The 17897-nt window shown below is 40.4% G+C and overlaps 1 protein-coding gene across 11 annotated transcripts in view; it reads right to left on the bottom strand.

Moving 5' to 3' along the window:
* Nucleotides 1–17897, bottom strand: part of PRDM2 (PR/SET domain 2) — a 125752-nt gene that overhangs the window by 47462 nt on the left and 60393 nt on the right. For 8 of the 11 annotated variants that reach the window (XM_053575365.1, XM_053575359.1, XM_053575363.1 and 5 more), the window contains one exon: nt 1846–1956. The exons of 1 other annotated variant lie outside the window; for it this stretch is intronic. In XM_053575365.1, coding sequence (XP_053431340.1) covers nt 1846–1956 — 111 coding nt within the window. Of the gene's footprint in view, nt 1–1845; nt 1957–2903; nt 2952–5905; nt 6151–17897 lie in introns of those variants that run through there. 2 more of the 11 variants (XM_053575368.1, XM_053575369.1) reach the window with 2 other exon arrangements.

Below are 17897 nucleotides of genomic sequence, written 5' to 3'. Positions count from 1 at the left end.
TTACCAGCCCATCTGAGGCACACAGTAGAAAGTGGTCAGGAAAAGGACTCACTGGCAAGGTGACAGTGGAACAGGGACCTAAAGAAAATAAGCCATGAGAATATCTAGGGGAGGGAAGCCCTGTGGACAGAGGAACCCACAACCCACAAATGCATAAGCACTGGGCGAGGAACATGCCAGATGAGTTGACAGAGCAGTAAGGAAGTCAGTAAGGCAAGAGGCCATTTGGAGGGCAGGAGATGAGACCAAGAGGTCACCAGAGACCTTACAGAAGACCTTGCAGGCTGTCGGCTTTAACTCTGAGCAACACAGGGAGTTACCAGACAGGGAAATACGGTATGGTCTGATGTAAATTCAGGAGAATCACTCTGGCTGCTATAAGACGACCCTAGAAGGACACAGGTGGAGGCAGATCGACAAGAAAGGGGTCACCACATCCTCCAGGAGAAGAGCAGGACGATAACAGAAGAAGCCGTAGGGCTGGGGTAGGAGTGGTCAGACTCTGGACATATTCTGGAGATGACAGTGACAAAATATGCTTGTTGACTGGCTGTGATGAGAGAGAGACAAAGGGAGTGTCTTTGAGCATGAGCGCCAAGGAGGAGTCCTCACAACTGCAGTGATCCTGTCCACTGTACTGTAGTGACGCTGGGAGAAGCAGGTTGGTAAACAGCAAATATCTTTTTTTTTTTTTTTTTCATGGGACCTGATGTTCTATCAGGGAAAAAAATATTGCCTGGAATCACTGAAGAGGAGGAAGAGATTTCTGGATTTGTTTTTTAATTCTGCCACCAAAAATAGGTAGTAAGGTTCTTTTCAGCAATTTTTGGTGTTCAAACAATTGACTTAACAAGATTGCAAGAGGGACTTTACCTAACAAATGCAATCAGTGTAACCTGGCTTATTGTGCCCGCAATGAACCCCCAACCATAAAATAAACAATTGACTTAGCAAACCTGCGATTAGAGGCAGCACTTAGTTTTATAAGGCTCTGGGAAATAAACTGATCTACTCTTGCTTCATAAAGCAGCATAAAAATTTACCATCCTTTAAGAATGCTATTATCATTAAATAGTACTAATGAAAAGGTTGCAAATGCCATCTAAAATAGTTTGGGCTTTTTTCTCTACAAATGTTTCTTGAAGGAGTCACAAGCCTGTACTCTGAAATCTGCCTATTTGGTTCAGTATAAGCAACTCTTGAGCAAGCCTCCGTTCTATAAAAATGTGCCCATCACAAATTAGGACACAGCTCCCTCAGCTTTTTATCAATAATCTCAATATGGCGGCCTGCTGCAATGACCACAGGGCAGGCTATCTTTCTGATTTAACTTTCATGTCTCTCTGTGAATTCTCATATCATGGAAGGCCCAGATTATTAAATCCTCATAGAAACTATGAAGAAGAAAATTTTATAGGGTAAACCACAAAGAGAAAATAAGAATTTAAATTCTAACAAAAATACTTTTCATTCTGTTATAAAATCTGAGGTCTTCAAATATTTTTAAGTAAATGTTTAATTCAATTGTAAAACAGGTATTACAGTGTAGAAATCATAAGCATATAGCAAGATAAAATTTTTACTAAGAAAAACACCCATGTGACCACCCCACAGATCAGTAATGGGTGGACACCAATAGGACCCCAGAAGCCTCTTCACAGCCTTGCCATTCTGACTTCTCTATCGCCATAAGTTTGTTTTGATGGCTTTGAACTTGCTTTTTTGCTATTTAACCCTTTACAGTTCCTGAGGGGGATTCTCAGAAGGGCAATACAAAGAGACACAAGGCTGTATTAACTAGCACATACATACCCAGATCAGACCGGGGCAGCGTCACCAGCTTACCTTCCACAGAATCTCTCATATTTGCAGAGATGGAATCTGGCTCACTTGTCTTTAGCTGTATGTCTTGGGTTTTGTTTCCTTTATTTTTATTTTCCTGGGATTTTTTCTTCCCTGAAACACAATATTTATTCATTCACTTGTTATTCTAAATTCTTGAAGATGATAATTATTAACCCAATCACAGCAAACTGTACATTCTAGGTGGTTATCACTTTTGATTCCTAGAAAAAATTGATGAACATGGATACTTTTAAGTCATGTCAGAGAAAAACAGAGAAACCCATAAATCCTGTATTTCTGAGACTCTTAGGCATTAGTTCCCTTGACAGCTATAACAGCAATCAAATTAACAGATAATATACTCTCAAAAAGTTAATAGGGATATCCAAGTAAAATCAGTAACAGCACTGAGTTTTAATACCTCACAAATACTACGGACTGGCAGAAGTCTGGTGATCTGTAAGAAGCACATTAGAGAAAAACAGTATACTGTAACTTGGGGCCCTTTTACTTTAGATATGATTAGCCATAAATGTCACAAGTAAAACAAGAGAAGCACAGATTCCACTGGATTACAAGGGATACACATTCACAATGGCTCAAATATCAAATGCAGAGTAATTATAAAAAATTCACTGTCCACCAGCACAGCACTCGGAGGGTCCTCAGGGATTCTACTCTTAGGTCTAGCACGGTACAGAAAATTGAGGGAACATTAACTGCATTCCAAATGAGATACTTCAGAAGATAAGATTAAAATGCAATACATTTCTGATAGATAAGCTGGAAACATGAACTAAAGTCATGAAGCTACTCAATAAAGATAAATGATTCTCTAGAAATAAAGTACTAACACTGAAGGTTCAAAAGCTTAGTTCCTTTCCGATTTCACCAAAATTTCCTTTTCCTTTTTTTTTTTAATTTCTAGATTTCCTTTTCCTAGGAGGTGGTGTTTCTCAGTCTTCAGGTCCTGACAGGTTCCTATTTCTCCTCCCTGAACACTTTCTGCACTGCTCTCCCCAAATCAAGCCTCCAGCAGCTTCCAGACTGACAAGCACCTGCAACAGTGAAACCACCACCTGTAAACCACTGACAGCTTCCGAACACGCAGAATCTCCACAGAAGAGCAGTCAGCTAAAATGCAGACAACAGATAAAAATGGGGTCAGAGACAAAACAGCAGCACAGAAAAGATCGTACCTTAAAAGTAGAAACATCAATTACAATATAAACATTAATCCTAAAAACCACCACCAGATTTTGATAAAAATTTAAAAGCTGCAACAAAAAAATACAAAATACTTAGTAATCAATCATTTAGTTTTAAAAAGCCAATTCTAAAATAATACTTTAAACATTTAATTCTTCAGCCTGTAAGAAAACAGGAGACATTTTTTGCAACTACATATATAAGAGTTCATCCAAGTAAACTCCTGCCAACAGGTCTGTCTCCTCATTTCCAATGGCAGGTTGGAACTCAGGACACTCACTGGGACCACCTTCTGGGGCAAACAGAGGCTGAGGGTGTGTGTGGAGCCCACTGATTTGTGCATGTCCCCAGGGGAAGAATTACAAACCAAGCCCCTCTAAAAGGACACAGACATTTAAGCATCTTCCCACACGAGTGACCTCCACTTAGGCATCCTTCTCCTTCATCTACTTAACAGCACTTCACCAAAATCTGATGATGACTAAAGCTCTTCAAGGATCCAGTTTTGTTTAAAGCAGCGGTTCTCAACCTGTGGGTCACGACTCCTTTGTAACAATGAAAACACATCGTGGCATTTAGGTTCTACCTCCTTTCAGCTATTATTCTTATGCCCAGTCTGACACAGGGCTTTCCTGTGTGTGTTATTCTTGGCAAAATGCTCAGATTTCTGATACAAACAAAATGCTCATCTGGGCATCTGCCTACATAACAGCACAACTGCAGCCAATGACGCAGATGATGGCTGAGGAAATCCAAAGCTGCTTCTATTTATTACCATGTGAAGGGCTCCTGGTATAGACCTCAGACGTTTGATTCAAAACTTATTTTCAGGAATCTGTAATGCTAGAACTTTGAGACGTTATGATTTCAGGAGTTCTAGACCAGCCTGAGCAAGAGAAAGACCCCATCTCTGCAAAAAATTAGCTAAGCATACACCTGTAGTCCCAGTTACTCAGAAGGCAGACTGCTTGAACCCAGGAGAATGAGGTTACAGTGAGGTATGATGATCCCATTACACTCTAGCCCAGGCAACAGAGGGAGGCCTTGTTGCAAAAAAAAAAAAAAAAAAAAAAAAAATTATGTTCAGAAAAGTTTTCTTCCTGAATCAAAGCCATAAAATTTTTATAAGACATCAACACCATCTCATATATCCAAACATACCACGCAAGGAATATGACCTTTCCTTACCGATCACTTACTTTCTAGTTTGTAAAAGAAATTAAAATGGTCCATTGTAGTCAAAACCTCGCCTCCTTGCATAAACCTCACATTTTATTTTAAAAAGTCACATTATAAAATGTAATAGAAAATCAGATGTCAGGTGGTCATGGTGACTCATGCCTATAGTCTCAGCACTTTGGGAAGCCAACATGGGAGGATTGCTTGAGGCCAGGAGTTCAATACCAGCCTGAGCAACTTGGCAAGACCCCACCTCTACAAAAAAAATAGAAAAATGAGCCAGGTGTGGTGGTGCACACCTGTAGTCATAGCTACTTGGCAGGCTGAGGCAGGAGGATCTCTTGAGCCCAGTAGTTTGAGGTTGCAGTGAGCTATAATGATGCCACTGCACTCTAGCCCAAGCAATACTGCAGAGACCCTTTCTAAGAGGGGAGGGGAGGGGAGAGGAGAGGGTAGGGAAAGAGGAGGGAGGGAAGGGCAGGAAAGAAAGAGGAGGGGAGGGGGAAAAAGTCAACTAGTAATACAATCACTTGCAAAAGAAATTCAAAGACTTTCTGCAACCTCTCAAATACTTAACAAACCCAATTAACCTAATTAATTAGGTCATATTTTTTAAAAAGTATACTAGCCTATATTTAAACAGTATTAAATAAGTGAAATTTATGGATTTATATCATAATGAAACAAAGTACAATTTTAATAATACCACCTATTAAGATACACTCAAAATGAATTCACATTAAAAGGTAAGGTGTTACCTTTTAAAGTTTTATTCCTTACCTCAAAGAACACTAGAACACCTAGCTGACACCAAATGTCCAATGTCCATTTGTGGACTCTGAAAACCTAATCAGTGAGCAGTTACTTTTCTTCCCCCAGGTGTCATCTTTAGAAGCCATGACCATGGAAACCTACTCCACTGTAAGGAGAAGCCACCTGCAGCAGGTACATCTCCCATATCCCATTCAGAGGACTAACAGGAATATCCTGCACCAGACGGGGCCACTAAAGACATATGGGGTTCTCTAGTTTATATATTTAGTTTAAAATAACAAAAAAGTGTTAACTGAGTAACACTAATAAACCATTTCTAAAAACGGAGAAACTAAACAATTAAATTTATCACCAAAGTAACTGTGGTGAACACTGACAGACTTAGTTAATAATGGAAATGAATCAGTCTATCATGACTATCAATCATTCATGGAACGGAGATTACCTGACACATGGAACAATGTTCTCAATCTCAATCAGAACCATCTATCCAGTTACTTCTCATTAGCCCTAGACTAGAGATAGGGACTATCGAAATCACCTGTCCTGCCTGCCATTTTGTGGGAGAAACTAAAGGCCAGGGCCACAGAGGGACAAATCAGTCTATACTAGAGCAGAAATCAGCATGCAGAGGTCCTGCTCACATTTCCATATGCTTAGTGCCGCTCACAGCCACCAAATAAAGCAACAAGGTGGTGGAAGTAGCTATATTTCCTTAAATGGGTGCTGTTTTTACCTGACACTTATGTCCTATCCATCATCACATTAAAGGAAAAACAAGCCTAAAAAAAAGACCTTTATAAAGGGGAGAAGGGATTGGGGCGGGGGGTGTCTGTGAGGCAACAGGAGAGTGAAGCGGGAGCCCCTGGGAGCCTGGTAAGCACACAAGTGCACTTACCATCAGGTTCCTGAGGGTCCTACATGGTGCTACTGCCAGCTGGCTGCTCCACTTGGTCTAGACAAGAAAGACAGGAATGAAACACGAGGCAAGCGAAACGGAAATGATGACAAAGAACAGCACAAGGAAAAGAAATGCACACATCACGAAGAGAAATGAATGCAACAGAAGAAAAAGTTATCTACTACATCAAGGGACTCACACATTTAAAAAATGATTTATTTTTAACTGTGTACTTAGTTGCTCAGAGTAAGGCCAATGTGGTATACAGTCACTCTCGGGCTGTGCCATGCCCGTGTTACAGAACCCACGCCCTAACGCCATCATGGACCATTCTGCTAGAAAACCCCAAAGCCCAATGTGTGCTTCTCATTTTACAAGGGAGGCAGCGAAGGACCAGAGATGTGGAGTGACGCACCCAATGTCACATAACTACATTAGTTCCATAGCCAGAATTAAAATTCAAAGATGATAAGCACTAAAAATGCTCTCAGTTATTTAACACCAAAAGTTGTATAAAGACTTGTACTACATTTATAGCAAAGGAGCAACAAATTGCATTTCTCCAATTTTTATCTTATTCTAGAACAACAGCAGAGAACCTCATCTGAGCAACTGATTCGCCACTATGTAACATCAATAAAATTGGATTTTCTAGTGAAATAGCTACCACAGACACTCAACAGCCATAATGACTAGTTTTGAAGACAATGTACAGCATTATACTGCTGGTGCGTGGGATGCCAGTTGCAAAATCAAAACTGCCTAAAGCATTCCATGAATAATTTAACCTAGGTCTAGACTCTGCTTGACTATCCAAATAGACTGGACGAACATTTGGAAATTCGAGAGAATACCATTTCACTTAAAAATGTTCAGGCAGCAGGGAGAATGCAAAATTCTAGAAGGCTTGCTCAAGTAACATTAAAAATTTGTCACCACAGGGAAGGCTCATGCATTTGGCAACTTAAAGAATTAAATTTAGAACTACGTGTAACTCCTCATGTGCTGCCTTCTCACTGGGGAGCTATCCAACTCCGAATTATAGTCAGAATTAAACAGGAGGGAGAACCAGAGGAGGGGGGTGGGGCGCTCCCAAATTGAACGGGCACACTGTACGGGTGAATGGCACACTTTTTGGGTGCGGGACACAATTACAAAAGGGACTCCACCTAACAAATTCAAATATTCTGACCTGGCTGTTTGTAGTACCTTCACATTAACCTGAAATCAACTCCCACTCATCAGAGGGTGGTTTGTACCTGCTGCCTCCAGCTCACCAGCTCTTCATCCCTGAGAACCACTGCTTTAAAATAAGAAGAGAATGACTTAGGTGCCCTGGAAGTCAACAAAAGTCACTGATAAAAACAATCGGAAACCTGGGCAGCAGGACTGACAGACCAATGCCTCAGAAACTGTGGCCAGAAAGGATTCCTGAAAGGTCAGCAATGCCACACACAGGGATGTGGTTCTCAGAGGATCACAAGTGGCTGTTTCAACTGGCCAAGGTGCAATCAGTGGTCAAACAAGCCCCTTGGGATCACAGTGTTTGAAGTAGCAGGACACTGCAACAGTTGGTTTTTATAAAAGGAACGTGTTATACATTTTCTATAGATTTCTTTATCACTTAAAATAGCTAAAGTTTACCTGACAGTAAAAAAAATCTTGTTAAGCTACTTTGGCAAAATTTCAAATCTTTTTCTGCAGTTAAATCCACCAAGAACTATCTGCAATCCTGGAGGCACATTATAAAAATTAAAACCTTTCTGCTTTTAAGTCACTCATGGTATTAAAACAGGACTCCAGGCTTTGCTTCCAACAGAAACAATGGAAAAGTTCTGGATTTTACAGTTGTGCAGATCACAGTATAAATTCCTGAAATGCTTGCTCCCGCCAGGGGGGCTGTCACAGAGTCTTTGCAGCTGCAAAGGATACAGGCTCTCCTACCTCTTCCAAATGTCAGGCTATGGGAGAACGGCAAAGACCACATCGGAAGGGAGTTCAAGTTTTCAATTTATCTAAAAAAGGCTTTTAGTGGCTTTGACTGGATAATTCCAAATCCTAGAAAAAGCTCTCCAAATAAACATTAGCAAATTCAAATTTAGAAAGCGTTATATTTCCTTACCCACCTTGGAACCTCAAAAAGTCTTATAACATAAACAAAATTATTTTAGAGACTAATTAAACAAATGCCTCTGACACTTAAGATTTAGCCTGTTCTACTTTATAATTAATTTCTAGGTTTCTTCTCACGGTTTCTGGTTTTTAGTTTTTTTTTTTTTTCAATAGAGGAAAAATAGGGTGGCGCCTGTGGCTCAAAGGAGTAGGGCGCCGGCCCCACATGCCAGAAGTGGCGGGTTCAAACCCAGCCCTGACGAAAAACTGCAAAAAAGGAGGAAAAATATATACCTAAAATCTAAAAACCTTACATAAAGTGAAGAGGCAATTACAGAGTGAAAAACTTAATTCAACTCCAAGCCTCAGTCCCCTGTGGCCAGAAAATGGGCACTTGGAGCTGCTACAGAGGACGCGTGCTTCAGGTGCCTGGCAACCCCCAAAACACAGGGGACCGCCACACCCTCAAGAACTGGTTACTCTCAACTGAAAGGAAAACCATTTTTTCCCCTTTCAAATCCCAAGATAAACTTCTAAATACTGTATCCTGATGAATTAACTACAAAATTTAGTTTAAAAAGTATTTTTACAAAGTAAAAATCTAAACATAAATCTGAAACAAGCTACAACTGAAAGCACTAAAAATTCATTTTTCACATTGGGTTACAGAAATGCCCAGAGGAACAATGGTCACACTATATCACTAATTAATAAAATCAGGCTACGACATATCCACAGATGTGAATTTGAGGAAAACCAAGAGGACAGACATTAAGATTTTGACAGGTAGTCCTGTGATGACAAACATTATTGATGGGAGTATGATATTTTTCCCTATCTGACTATATCGTCCAAAATAAACATTTGGCTACATCATACCAAAGAAAAGTTTTTCAAAAGAAACACCTACATCAGCAAAATTAATTAAGTGAAATATGTTTCTGCTGACTGAGATTAGCACATGCAATTTTATTAACAGTCCAATTTGGAAAAGGTTTCTACTTTCCACTTTGCCTGCACAACATAAACTTATTCTGAAGTCATCTCTGTTCTCCATCTCTTACCTATATATCCTGGTAAAACTGCTCAGGGGGAAAAAAAAAAGCACTATCCCTAGAAAGATAAAAGGCACAATGGACACACAGTTATAAAGATTTAAAAAGGACTAAAAATATTCATAGCAAATATTATTAAACCACCCAAACTTCTTAAGCGTTCACATCCCCACCGCTGCCCTCTTGCACACACCCACCCAAGCTTTCCCTATGCGCCGCATTACTTCAAACAAAAAATCTGTCTCCTCCTTTCAAATGGCCACATACTTCATATTCGTTTTCTTGTTTCAGTGCACTTGGTTATTACACCCTCATTATTTAAATCAAATATCTAATCTAAACAGTCATGCTGAGCGCCTACCGGTATTAACCTGAGGGTCAGCGTCTTGGCAGTCAATTATGATAATCACAAGATTATTCTTCACTAGCTTTTATTTTGCTTCTCCTAAAAATGCAAAGATTAGGCAGTAACACTTGAATATTCTGTTTTGGCAAAGGTTTAGAAAAACAAGAGCATTTACAGAGATATTAAATTACTTAACCACTTGGCCCTACCACAAAATGAGGCACTTTTATTCATAGATAGTGTCTAAGACTCCCTATCACTGCTGCTGCTCATGGATCTGATCCCACCTCTGGGGAAGGTCTCTTCCCAGCCACCTGGCCACTGGGAGCTGTGCCATCAGCACTTGTAGACTGACACCCCGGGAGGGAAAAGGTCCTGGGCCTCTCAGGGCTCCCACGTGCATGTGGGTTGGCACAAATTTGTCCACTCTAATTAAAAAAACAGCCGGGGCCGCCTTTCAGATTCAAGCAGCAGAAATGAAAAGTAAAACATATTCTCCTCATAAAGTAATTATTTTTAAAATTACAAATTTCATTTAAATTCAACTCCAGATTTTTTAATAGCTGTCCACCCAAAATATAAAATTCTACTAGACTATCCAAAAACATACCTTATTTGCAGATGTGCTAGCTTATATGCATACCAGACTAGTCAAATGTAGCTCAAGCTCATTATTCTTGCTAGATTAAAAAAAATTATCTAGTACTTGGTAAAGTGTCTAGAATAAAGAAGTATTTTAATAATTTTGCTTAGGTGTTCCTTAGCTACACAATTCCGTTAAAAACTACATTATTACAAAGATGTCCGCCATGAAGGAATTTTAAATTAAAGCTAACTCTGTAAAAAGCAAGCGCATCTGCAGAAAGGCCATACTAATGTTAACAAGAAGCAAATTTTGAATGGAAAAGATGTCCCAGAGAGTCTGTCATTCCATTTAAAATTTTAAAAAGGGAAGAGAGGGAATGAAATGGGCAAGGAGAATGAAAAGAAAGAGAGGGAGGAAGATGATGCGATGTAAAATGGTGGCCATGGAGAGAGCCGGTGAAGCATGGAAACTCAGAGGGACAAGCTGTGGACCCCAGCTTCCCCAACAGTCTCCAGGCTCCAGCACTGAGAACAGAACCACTTAGAAACATTAACTCTCACTCAGCACTGGTCCCGGAGGATTATCCCATATGGTCCTTTAAGTGTTCTAGTTACCAAGCCCCAGGCCATGGACCAGTACTGGTCCAAGGCCTATTCAGAAAAGCCACACAGCAGGTGAGCAGAGGATGAGGGATCCAAGCTTCATCTATATTTACAGCCACTCCCTACCCCTCCCGCCATGGCCTGAGCTCTGCCTTCTGTCAGATCAGCAGTGGCACTAGATTCTCATTGGTACACAGACCCTGCCGTCACCTGCAGATGCCAAGGATCTAGGCTGCATGCTCCTTATGAGATCTAATGCTCCCCCACCTCCTATCCATGAAAAAACTGTGTGCCATGAACTGGTCCCTAAAGCCAAAAAATTCAGGGACCACCACTTTAGTGGATGCTTTTTCTACCTTTTGCCAATATAGAAGTAAAATAATGCCCACAGTGAAAAAACGAATCCTAGGAGGTGGTAAGGGAGGAGAAGGATTGCAACACAGGCCCTTCCTAGGCCAGTGCCCGAGGCTTGTGGAAAGGGTTTCACTCAGTTCACATCACCTGCTCCCAGGTCCCCAAGGTCACACATCCTCCATGCGAAGAGCTGACCCCAACTGAGATGAGCCACCGAACTGGGTTCTTGACCCCCTCTCTAGCACTGTGGTAGCACTCTGAATAAAGTAGGTCCTCAAGATAAATTTGGTTCTCAAACAACAGAAACCACAAAAGTGAGTAATAGCATCAAACTATGCCACACAGTCCTTGGGCCATGATTTGATTAATGAGCAATAATCCTGTTTAAGGCAGATGGGAACCAAGTATGATGCATACGGATAATAATGACCCGATACTGTCGTCAGGAGCAGTAAATGAGATAACGCATATAAAGAATGCTGCAGTGCCTGGCACGGACTCAATAAATGGAATCAATTTTAAGGAGTGCCCACAGTAGAGTCCACTAAACTAACTGCAGAGACCCCACGCCTACAGGCCTAAATTGTCAGCACATGTTCTTTCTCAGGGGACAATGACATTCTGCTTCTACTAACAATTCCTAATGCAGCCATTTGTTTTGTTCATTTGTTCTACATTGATTCATAGGGATCCCACCCAGATGTCATTATGGAAATGTACAAATCCAGTGAGAACACAAATTTAACTGAGAAGAATTCCATCGCTCACTCACGCCATCAATACATATTATGTTCACAGTATACGCTGTATTTCCTTTTGAAGTGTGTAACCTACTTTTTGCTTCTGATCAACACTGTATTTTGAAAATTAAACATTTAACAGGTCCCTTTAGCAATTCTTCATCTTTTAGGGAGCAGACTTCAGACCCTCTGAGGTCAGGTAACACAAGGTCCCTCTCCCCAGATAGTCACCAATGAATATAAACACAACATTTGGTAGGCAACACTGGAGGCTCAGCGGCCCCAAGTTTACAGTTCATACAAACACTGTGTCCCAACAGAAGGAACATACCTGTGTGATCCCTGAAAAAGAACCCCATCTCCTCAGAATGCTCAGTAGAGATGCAGCACAGATAATCATGACATTAATTTCCTTAACACTGGTATCGTCAACTTAAGAAGTGAATTCTCTTAAGTGGTTCCTTCACACTTGTTTCTTCCTGATTTCACATCCAGAAAGACTGCAAAGAAATCTGTCACATACAACCCAGAAATTGTTCCCACAGTTACTTTCAAGGCAGTCTGATAATTGAGTACCTAAGAAAATGTTAAGAAAACCTCACCCAAAATGTCACTGGTATAATATCTGGTTGTAACAATAGAGTCATGAGCAGTTTAGACTACTTAAAGGTAAGACAGAAGGACATGAAGAAGACAGCAAACCCTTTATTTGGGAAACAAATAGTAAAGGGTGCTGACTTCTGCCCAGGCACAAATTAAATTCCAAGCATTATCTAAATCCATTAGCCTATGTCACCACAAGTATCCTAATTTGGTTAACAGTGAACAAGACAGCTTGTGAGTGAGAAGGAGGTCTCTTATACTCAGAGGATTCTCTAGTGTCGAGATGTATGTATTTATTGAGTTGTGAATAATGTTACTCTTACTCTTACCCAATCTGAAATCCAAAGACCATGTTAGAAGATACTGAAATTTTTTTTTAGAAATGTGCTTGTAAGCCAAAATATGGCAGAGTCACCCAGAATGAATTTTGCCAGAACCCAGCTATTTCAGTGGGCTGAACCAAAGGTCTGTGTGTCAGGAGTGTTTCTAGAAGACTCTCATTTAATATTCACAGCAACCCTACAGAGTAAGCCTTATCCCCATTTTACAGACAGGTAAACTAAAGATCAAAACATGCAGAATGGGGTGGCACTTGTGGCTCAAAGGAGTAGGGCGCCAGCCCCATAGCTGCAGGTGGCGGGTTCAAACCCAGCCTCGGCCAAAAACTGCCAAAAAAAAAGTATAAAACATGCAGAATGACCAGTCCAAAGTCACAATGTTGCTGACTGGTGAAGCTGGGATTTGAATATCACCATAATAAATTCCACATATTGTGCCTCTCCTAATAGGCAAGGTATAGCTGGGTCAGCCATTTTCCCCCTCTCCTCCATCCAACACAAATATACATTTCAGGTTCATTTTATATTTATATATATATATTTCCCCCCCCCACCCCCAGTGTGGCCAGGCCAAGTTTGAACTCACCACCCTCAGTGTATCTGGGGCTGGCACCCTAATCACTGAGCCAGAGGCGCCACCCTCAGGTTCATTTTAAACAAGTTATTTTTCAAAGCACTGACAGAGTTATACTTAAGGCAGAAGCAACAGTGAAGCCCAAGTAGTGCATTTTCACCCACTAATGAATTTTTTTTTTTTTAGTGTGACTTAAGCAAGGAAATTGAAGGGAGGGAAGGATGGGAACAAGATCATTTACAACGAAAACAACATTTCATGTCATGTATGTATGTTCTGACAATTAACTATGAGATTTGCAGGACTCTGTCTCTTTAAAACGTAAGAGGATCAGAAATAGGGTAAGTTGAACGATCACTTTTTATTTAATACTTTCTACACTCTACTGCAACCATGAATTTATCTTGGCATACAAACATATTTACATTATCTTCTATCCCGAATTCCTCAATTTATAATGATAGAATCATAAATGCAAATAGACATAAAGCTTAATACACAAATTTGATCTTGTTATCAAACATTCCTATGATCCAGCTAACAAAGAAAAGATACTTCCTGCAATTAAACATTTAGTAACTGATAAAATGCCTAAAAACACGTAGATTTGGACTCTTACACCCTGTTCTCCAAAAACCTAAGATTGAGACTGATAGTTTGATACCTCTATTTATTTTAAATGCCAATGAGAGGGAAACAAATTTCAACACCAGTGTCAATCCTACAAAAAGTACATTCCCATCATGGGTAAAATAGACAAGGAAACTGTTCCACATGTAAAGAATCAAAACCGCATCTACTGCCACTATGGTGCTGGCTTCAGCACAAACCTGCTACAGAGAATCAGGAGTCAGGACTCTGTAGGGACATCAGCATCCTCACAGCAAAGATGCCAAGGCAGGAGGTGGAGAGAGCAAAACCCTCACTCCCCACAGGACCCTAGTCAGCTACATCCAGAAGTCACTTTATGCCCGAGAAACATGCTCTGATAAGCCCATACATTAAAGACAAAAATGTAACCAACAGAACCAGGAGACAAAGTCTACAGCTCAAACGAGCAAGAGAATGAAAACTGAACCTAAGACGAGAAACGGTAAAAGGCCCAGGAAGTGCCCTGTCCCCACTCCTGACTGTACTGCCACGCTGAACTCTGCACATAATTCTGTTTGGGGCTCAAACAGGGGTGAACAAACCAGTTTGCCTTCATTTTTGTGGCATGTGGTATCTCAGGAAACCTGCTAAAGACCGCACCAAGAGGTACAATTATGAATACAAGAAAAATAGATTTATCACTGTAGCTTTAATAGAAAAAAGGAGGGGGATTTTAGCCTAAGCAGCACTATTGCCTTTATTTTTTAACCAAAGACAATCCTTTGCAACAACACATTTTGCTTTGGTAACATACACAGCTAATTCATCAAGAATGCAATTAAGTTTTAGACAGTAATTAAGCTAATAAGAACATATAAAAAATCAATGTATAAAATGTATCAAATTAGTATTTTAGATGTCATCTTATTTTAGAAACTGAGATTTTTATATGCCACATACACAATATTGTTTTAACATTAGAATACATCTCTTGCCTCTGAAACCATTCAAATATTCTTTGCACATTAAAAATAAATATAATAAATAAATATAATATACTTATTATAAAATAACTACACATTTACCAGATTTTCTGTGTGTGTGTGTGTGAGAGACAGAGTCTATTCACCCTTGGTACAGTGCTATGGCATCACAACTCACAGCAACCTCAAACTCTTTTGGGCTTAATGATTCTCCTGCCTCAGCCTCCCAATTAGCTGGGACTACAGGCACCCACCACAACGCCGGGCTATTTTTTGGTTGTAGCTGTCATTGCTGTTTGGCAGGCCCAGGCCCGGTTCGAACCCACAAGCCACGGTGTATGTGGCGCCCTAACCACTGAGCTCTGGGCGCTGAGCCAGATTTACCAGCTTATTATTAAAACTTCTAGCAAAGGGGCGACACCTGTGGCTCAGTGGATAGGGCGCTGGCCCCATATACTGAGGGTGGTAGGTTCCAATCCGGCCCCGCCGAACTGCAACAAAAAGATAGCTGGGCGTTCTTGCGGGCACCTGTAGTCCCAGCTGCTCGGGAGGCTGAGGCAGAAGAACCGCCTAAGCCCAGGAGTTGGAGGTTGCTGTGAGCTGTGTGACGCCACGGCACTCTACTGAGGGCGATAAAATAAGACTCTGTCTCTACAAAAAAAAAAACTACTAGCAAAACACATTTCAAGGGGCGGCACCTGTGGCTCAGCGGGTAGGGTGCCGGTCCCATATGCTGGAGGTGGTGGGTTCAAACCCAGCCCCGGCCAAAAAAAAAAAAAAAAAAAAACACATTTCAAATTTCAGGATCATGACCACAGAAATAGTAATGGGAAACAGCTAGAATAAATGCTTCAAAACACAGGGGACTTTCCTTACCCATGATCCCTCAAGACCTTTACTTCTGGTTTTAACCTAAACAAAGTTACCTCCTAACTTTTAGGGAAAAGGGTGGAAAAAATGCTTTAAAAATTGAGAAATTAAAGCACAGATTATTAAACTGCAGTTCTGCCTAGCATACAGTGTGTATTTGGGGGCTGGAGCAGAGCGTTAACAACATTCATCTAAATAGAGTATTCTTAGTAAAAGTTCCAGGTTATATTTTGTTTGTATTATATTTTATATTTTGTTTATATTATATTTTGTTATTAGAAGGTTCCAGGTTATATTTTGTTTGTATTATATTTTGTTATTAGAAGCTTTTAAAGTTTTATATTACATACACATATTCTAAGAATCTATCGTAGGATAAAGGCAATGAAAACATCAACCTCTGCCCCTTACTAAGAAAATTCTAGAGTGCACATCAACAGGTTAGGGCAATTCTTTTCACCTTCTGGTCTCCTTTCATGCCTCTCCTTTGGAATAAGTCAAGCAACTAGAATAGGAAAGCTTTAGGAGCTAACAAAACACCTTAAGAAGGTACTACTTCAAACAGCTCAAGTGCATTCCTCTTAAAGGTAAAAGTAAAATATAAAAAGTTGCCCTTAATAAACACTTGGTACAGCAAACTAGAAACAAAATTCGTTTTTTTTTGTTTGTTTGTTTGAGACAGAGTCTCAAGCTGTCGCCCTGGAAGAGTACTGTGGCATCGCAGCTCACAGCAACCTCCAACTCTTAGGCTTAAGCAATTCTCTTGCCTCAGCCTCCCAAGTAGCTAGGACTACAGGCACCTGCACAATGCCCAGCTATTTTTTGACTGTAGTTGTCATTGTTGTTTGGCAGGCCCGGGCTGGATTCGAACCTGCCAGCTCTGGTGTATGTGGCTGGCGCCCTAGCTGCTTGAGTTACAGACACCAAAGCCAAAATTTTTAGTATAACACCTTAAGACAGAGAAAGAAACTAACATGGATGATTTAGCTCAATTATATCTACAAACAATTAAGTTTTTAGGTTTAATTTTTAGAGTATAATATATTCGTGACCCCTAACATTCAGCTTAAGAAAACTTTAAAATATTCTATTTTATCAGTGGAACAGCCAGACTGTTAAGCCAGTCTCAAGGAAAGACCTCCTGCAGAGAAGGAAGCTAAATATCACTGGCTTCTAGAACTCATCAGTAAACAAAATTAAAGCATTCTATAATCCTATATTATATTGGATGTCCCCTCCTCCCACCGCACTGCAAAGGGAGTTAGGCAAAAGCAACGTCTCACTCTGTTCTTGTGGTTTCAAGACTGATGCCAAAATAATATAAAACCTAAGAGAATGAAAATATTCATAAAAAGCCCAAACCAAAAAACACATTGTTTAAGAAAACACTAGATAAAAGCTAGCAGAGGGTAAAATGCAGTTTGTGATTTTAAAGATTGCTTATTGGGTAAGCTCAAAGGAATCCATTCTCTATATAATCCATAAAGCCACAAAGCAAAAATAACGAAAGGCATCAGTTCCCACGTAACAGCTTTACTACAACAAAGACTTCACCTAATCACTGTCTCAGTATTCAAGATTAAAGTAGGTACTTCTAAGCAGAGTAGTGAAAATTCACACTGACTAATTAGTAAAACCAATAAAACTTCTATCTATAGAATATAAATGCTCAGAAACATTACAAATAAAAACTGAATTTAGGCAAGACACAGCCACTAACTTAGGACCCAGGTGAACTTGGGCAATGCATGTACATAACCCCTGTGAGCGTGAGTTTCCTCTTCTGCAAATGAAGATCATGATTCCTACTGTGTATGGTTATTGAGATGATCAGCAATGGTGGATATGGATCAAGCACAGTGCTAGAAACAAGAGTGATTACCATCATCATCACCCACCAAGAGAAGCAGTGACTCATCATACATAAGAAAATAAATGTCAAATCCTGAGTTACGTACACACAAAATAATTGGTAATAAATGAATTCAACCAAGAACTCTTATCATGTATGAAACAGGTTTTAGGCTCGGCACCTGTGGCTCAAGTGGCTAAGGCGCCAGCCACATATCCCTAAGCTGGCAGGTTCAAATCCAGCCCGGGTCTGCCAAACAACAATGACGGTTGCAACCAAAAAAATAGCCGGGCGTTGTGGTGGGCGCCTGTAGTCCCAGCTATGGAGGCAGGAGACTCGCTTGAGCCCAGAGTTGGAGGTTGCTGTCAGGGGTACAGCTTGAG

The sequence above is a fragment of the Nycticebus coucang genome, chromosome 22 (genome assembly GCF_027406575.1).
Source record: "Nycticebus coucang isolate mNycCou1 chromosome 22, mNycCou1.pri, whole genome shotgun sequence".
NCBI lineage: Eukaryota > Metazoa > Chordata > Mammalia > Primates > Lorisidae > Nycticebus > Nycticebus coucang.
Note: the sequence above shows the minus strand (reverse complement) of the source record. Positions and strands in the feature narration are given on the sequence as shown.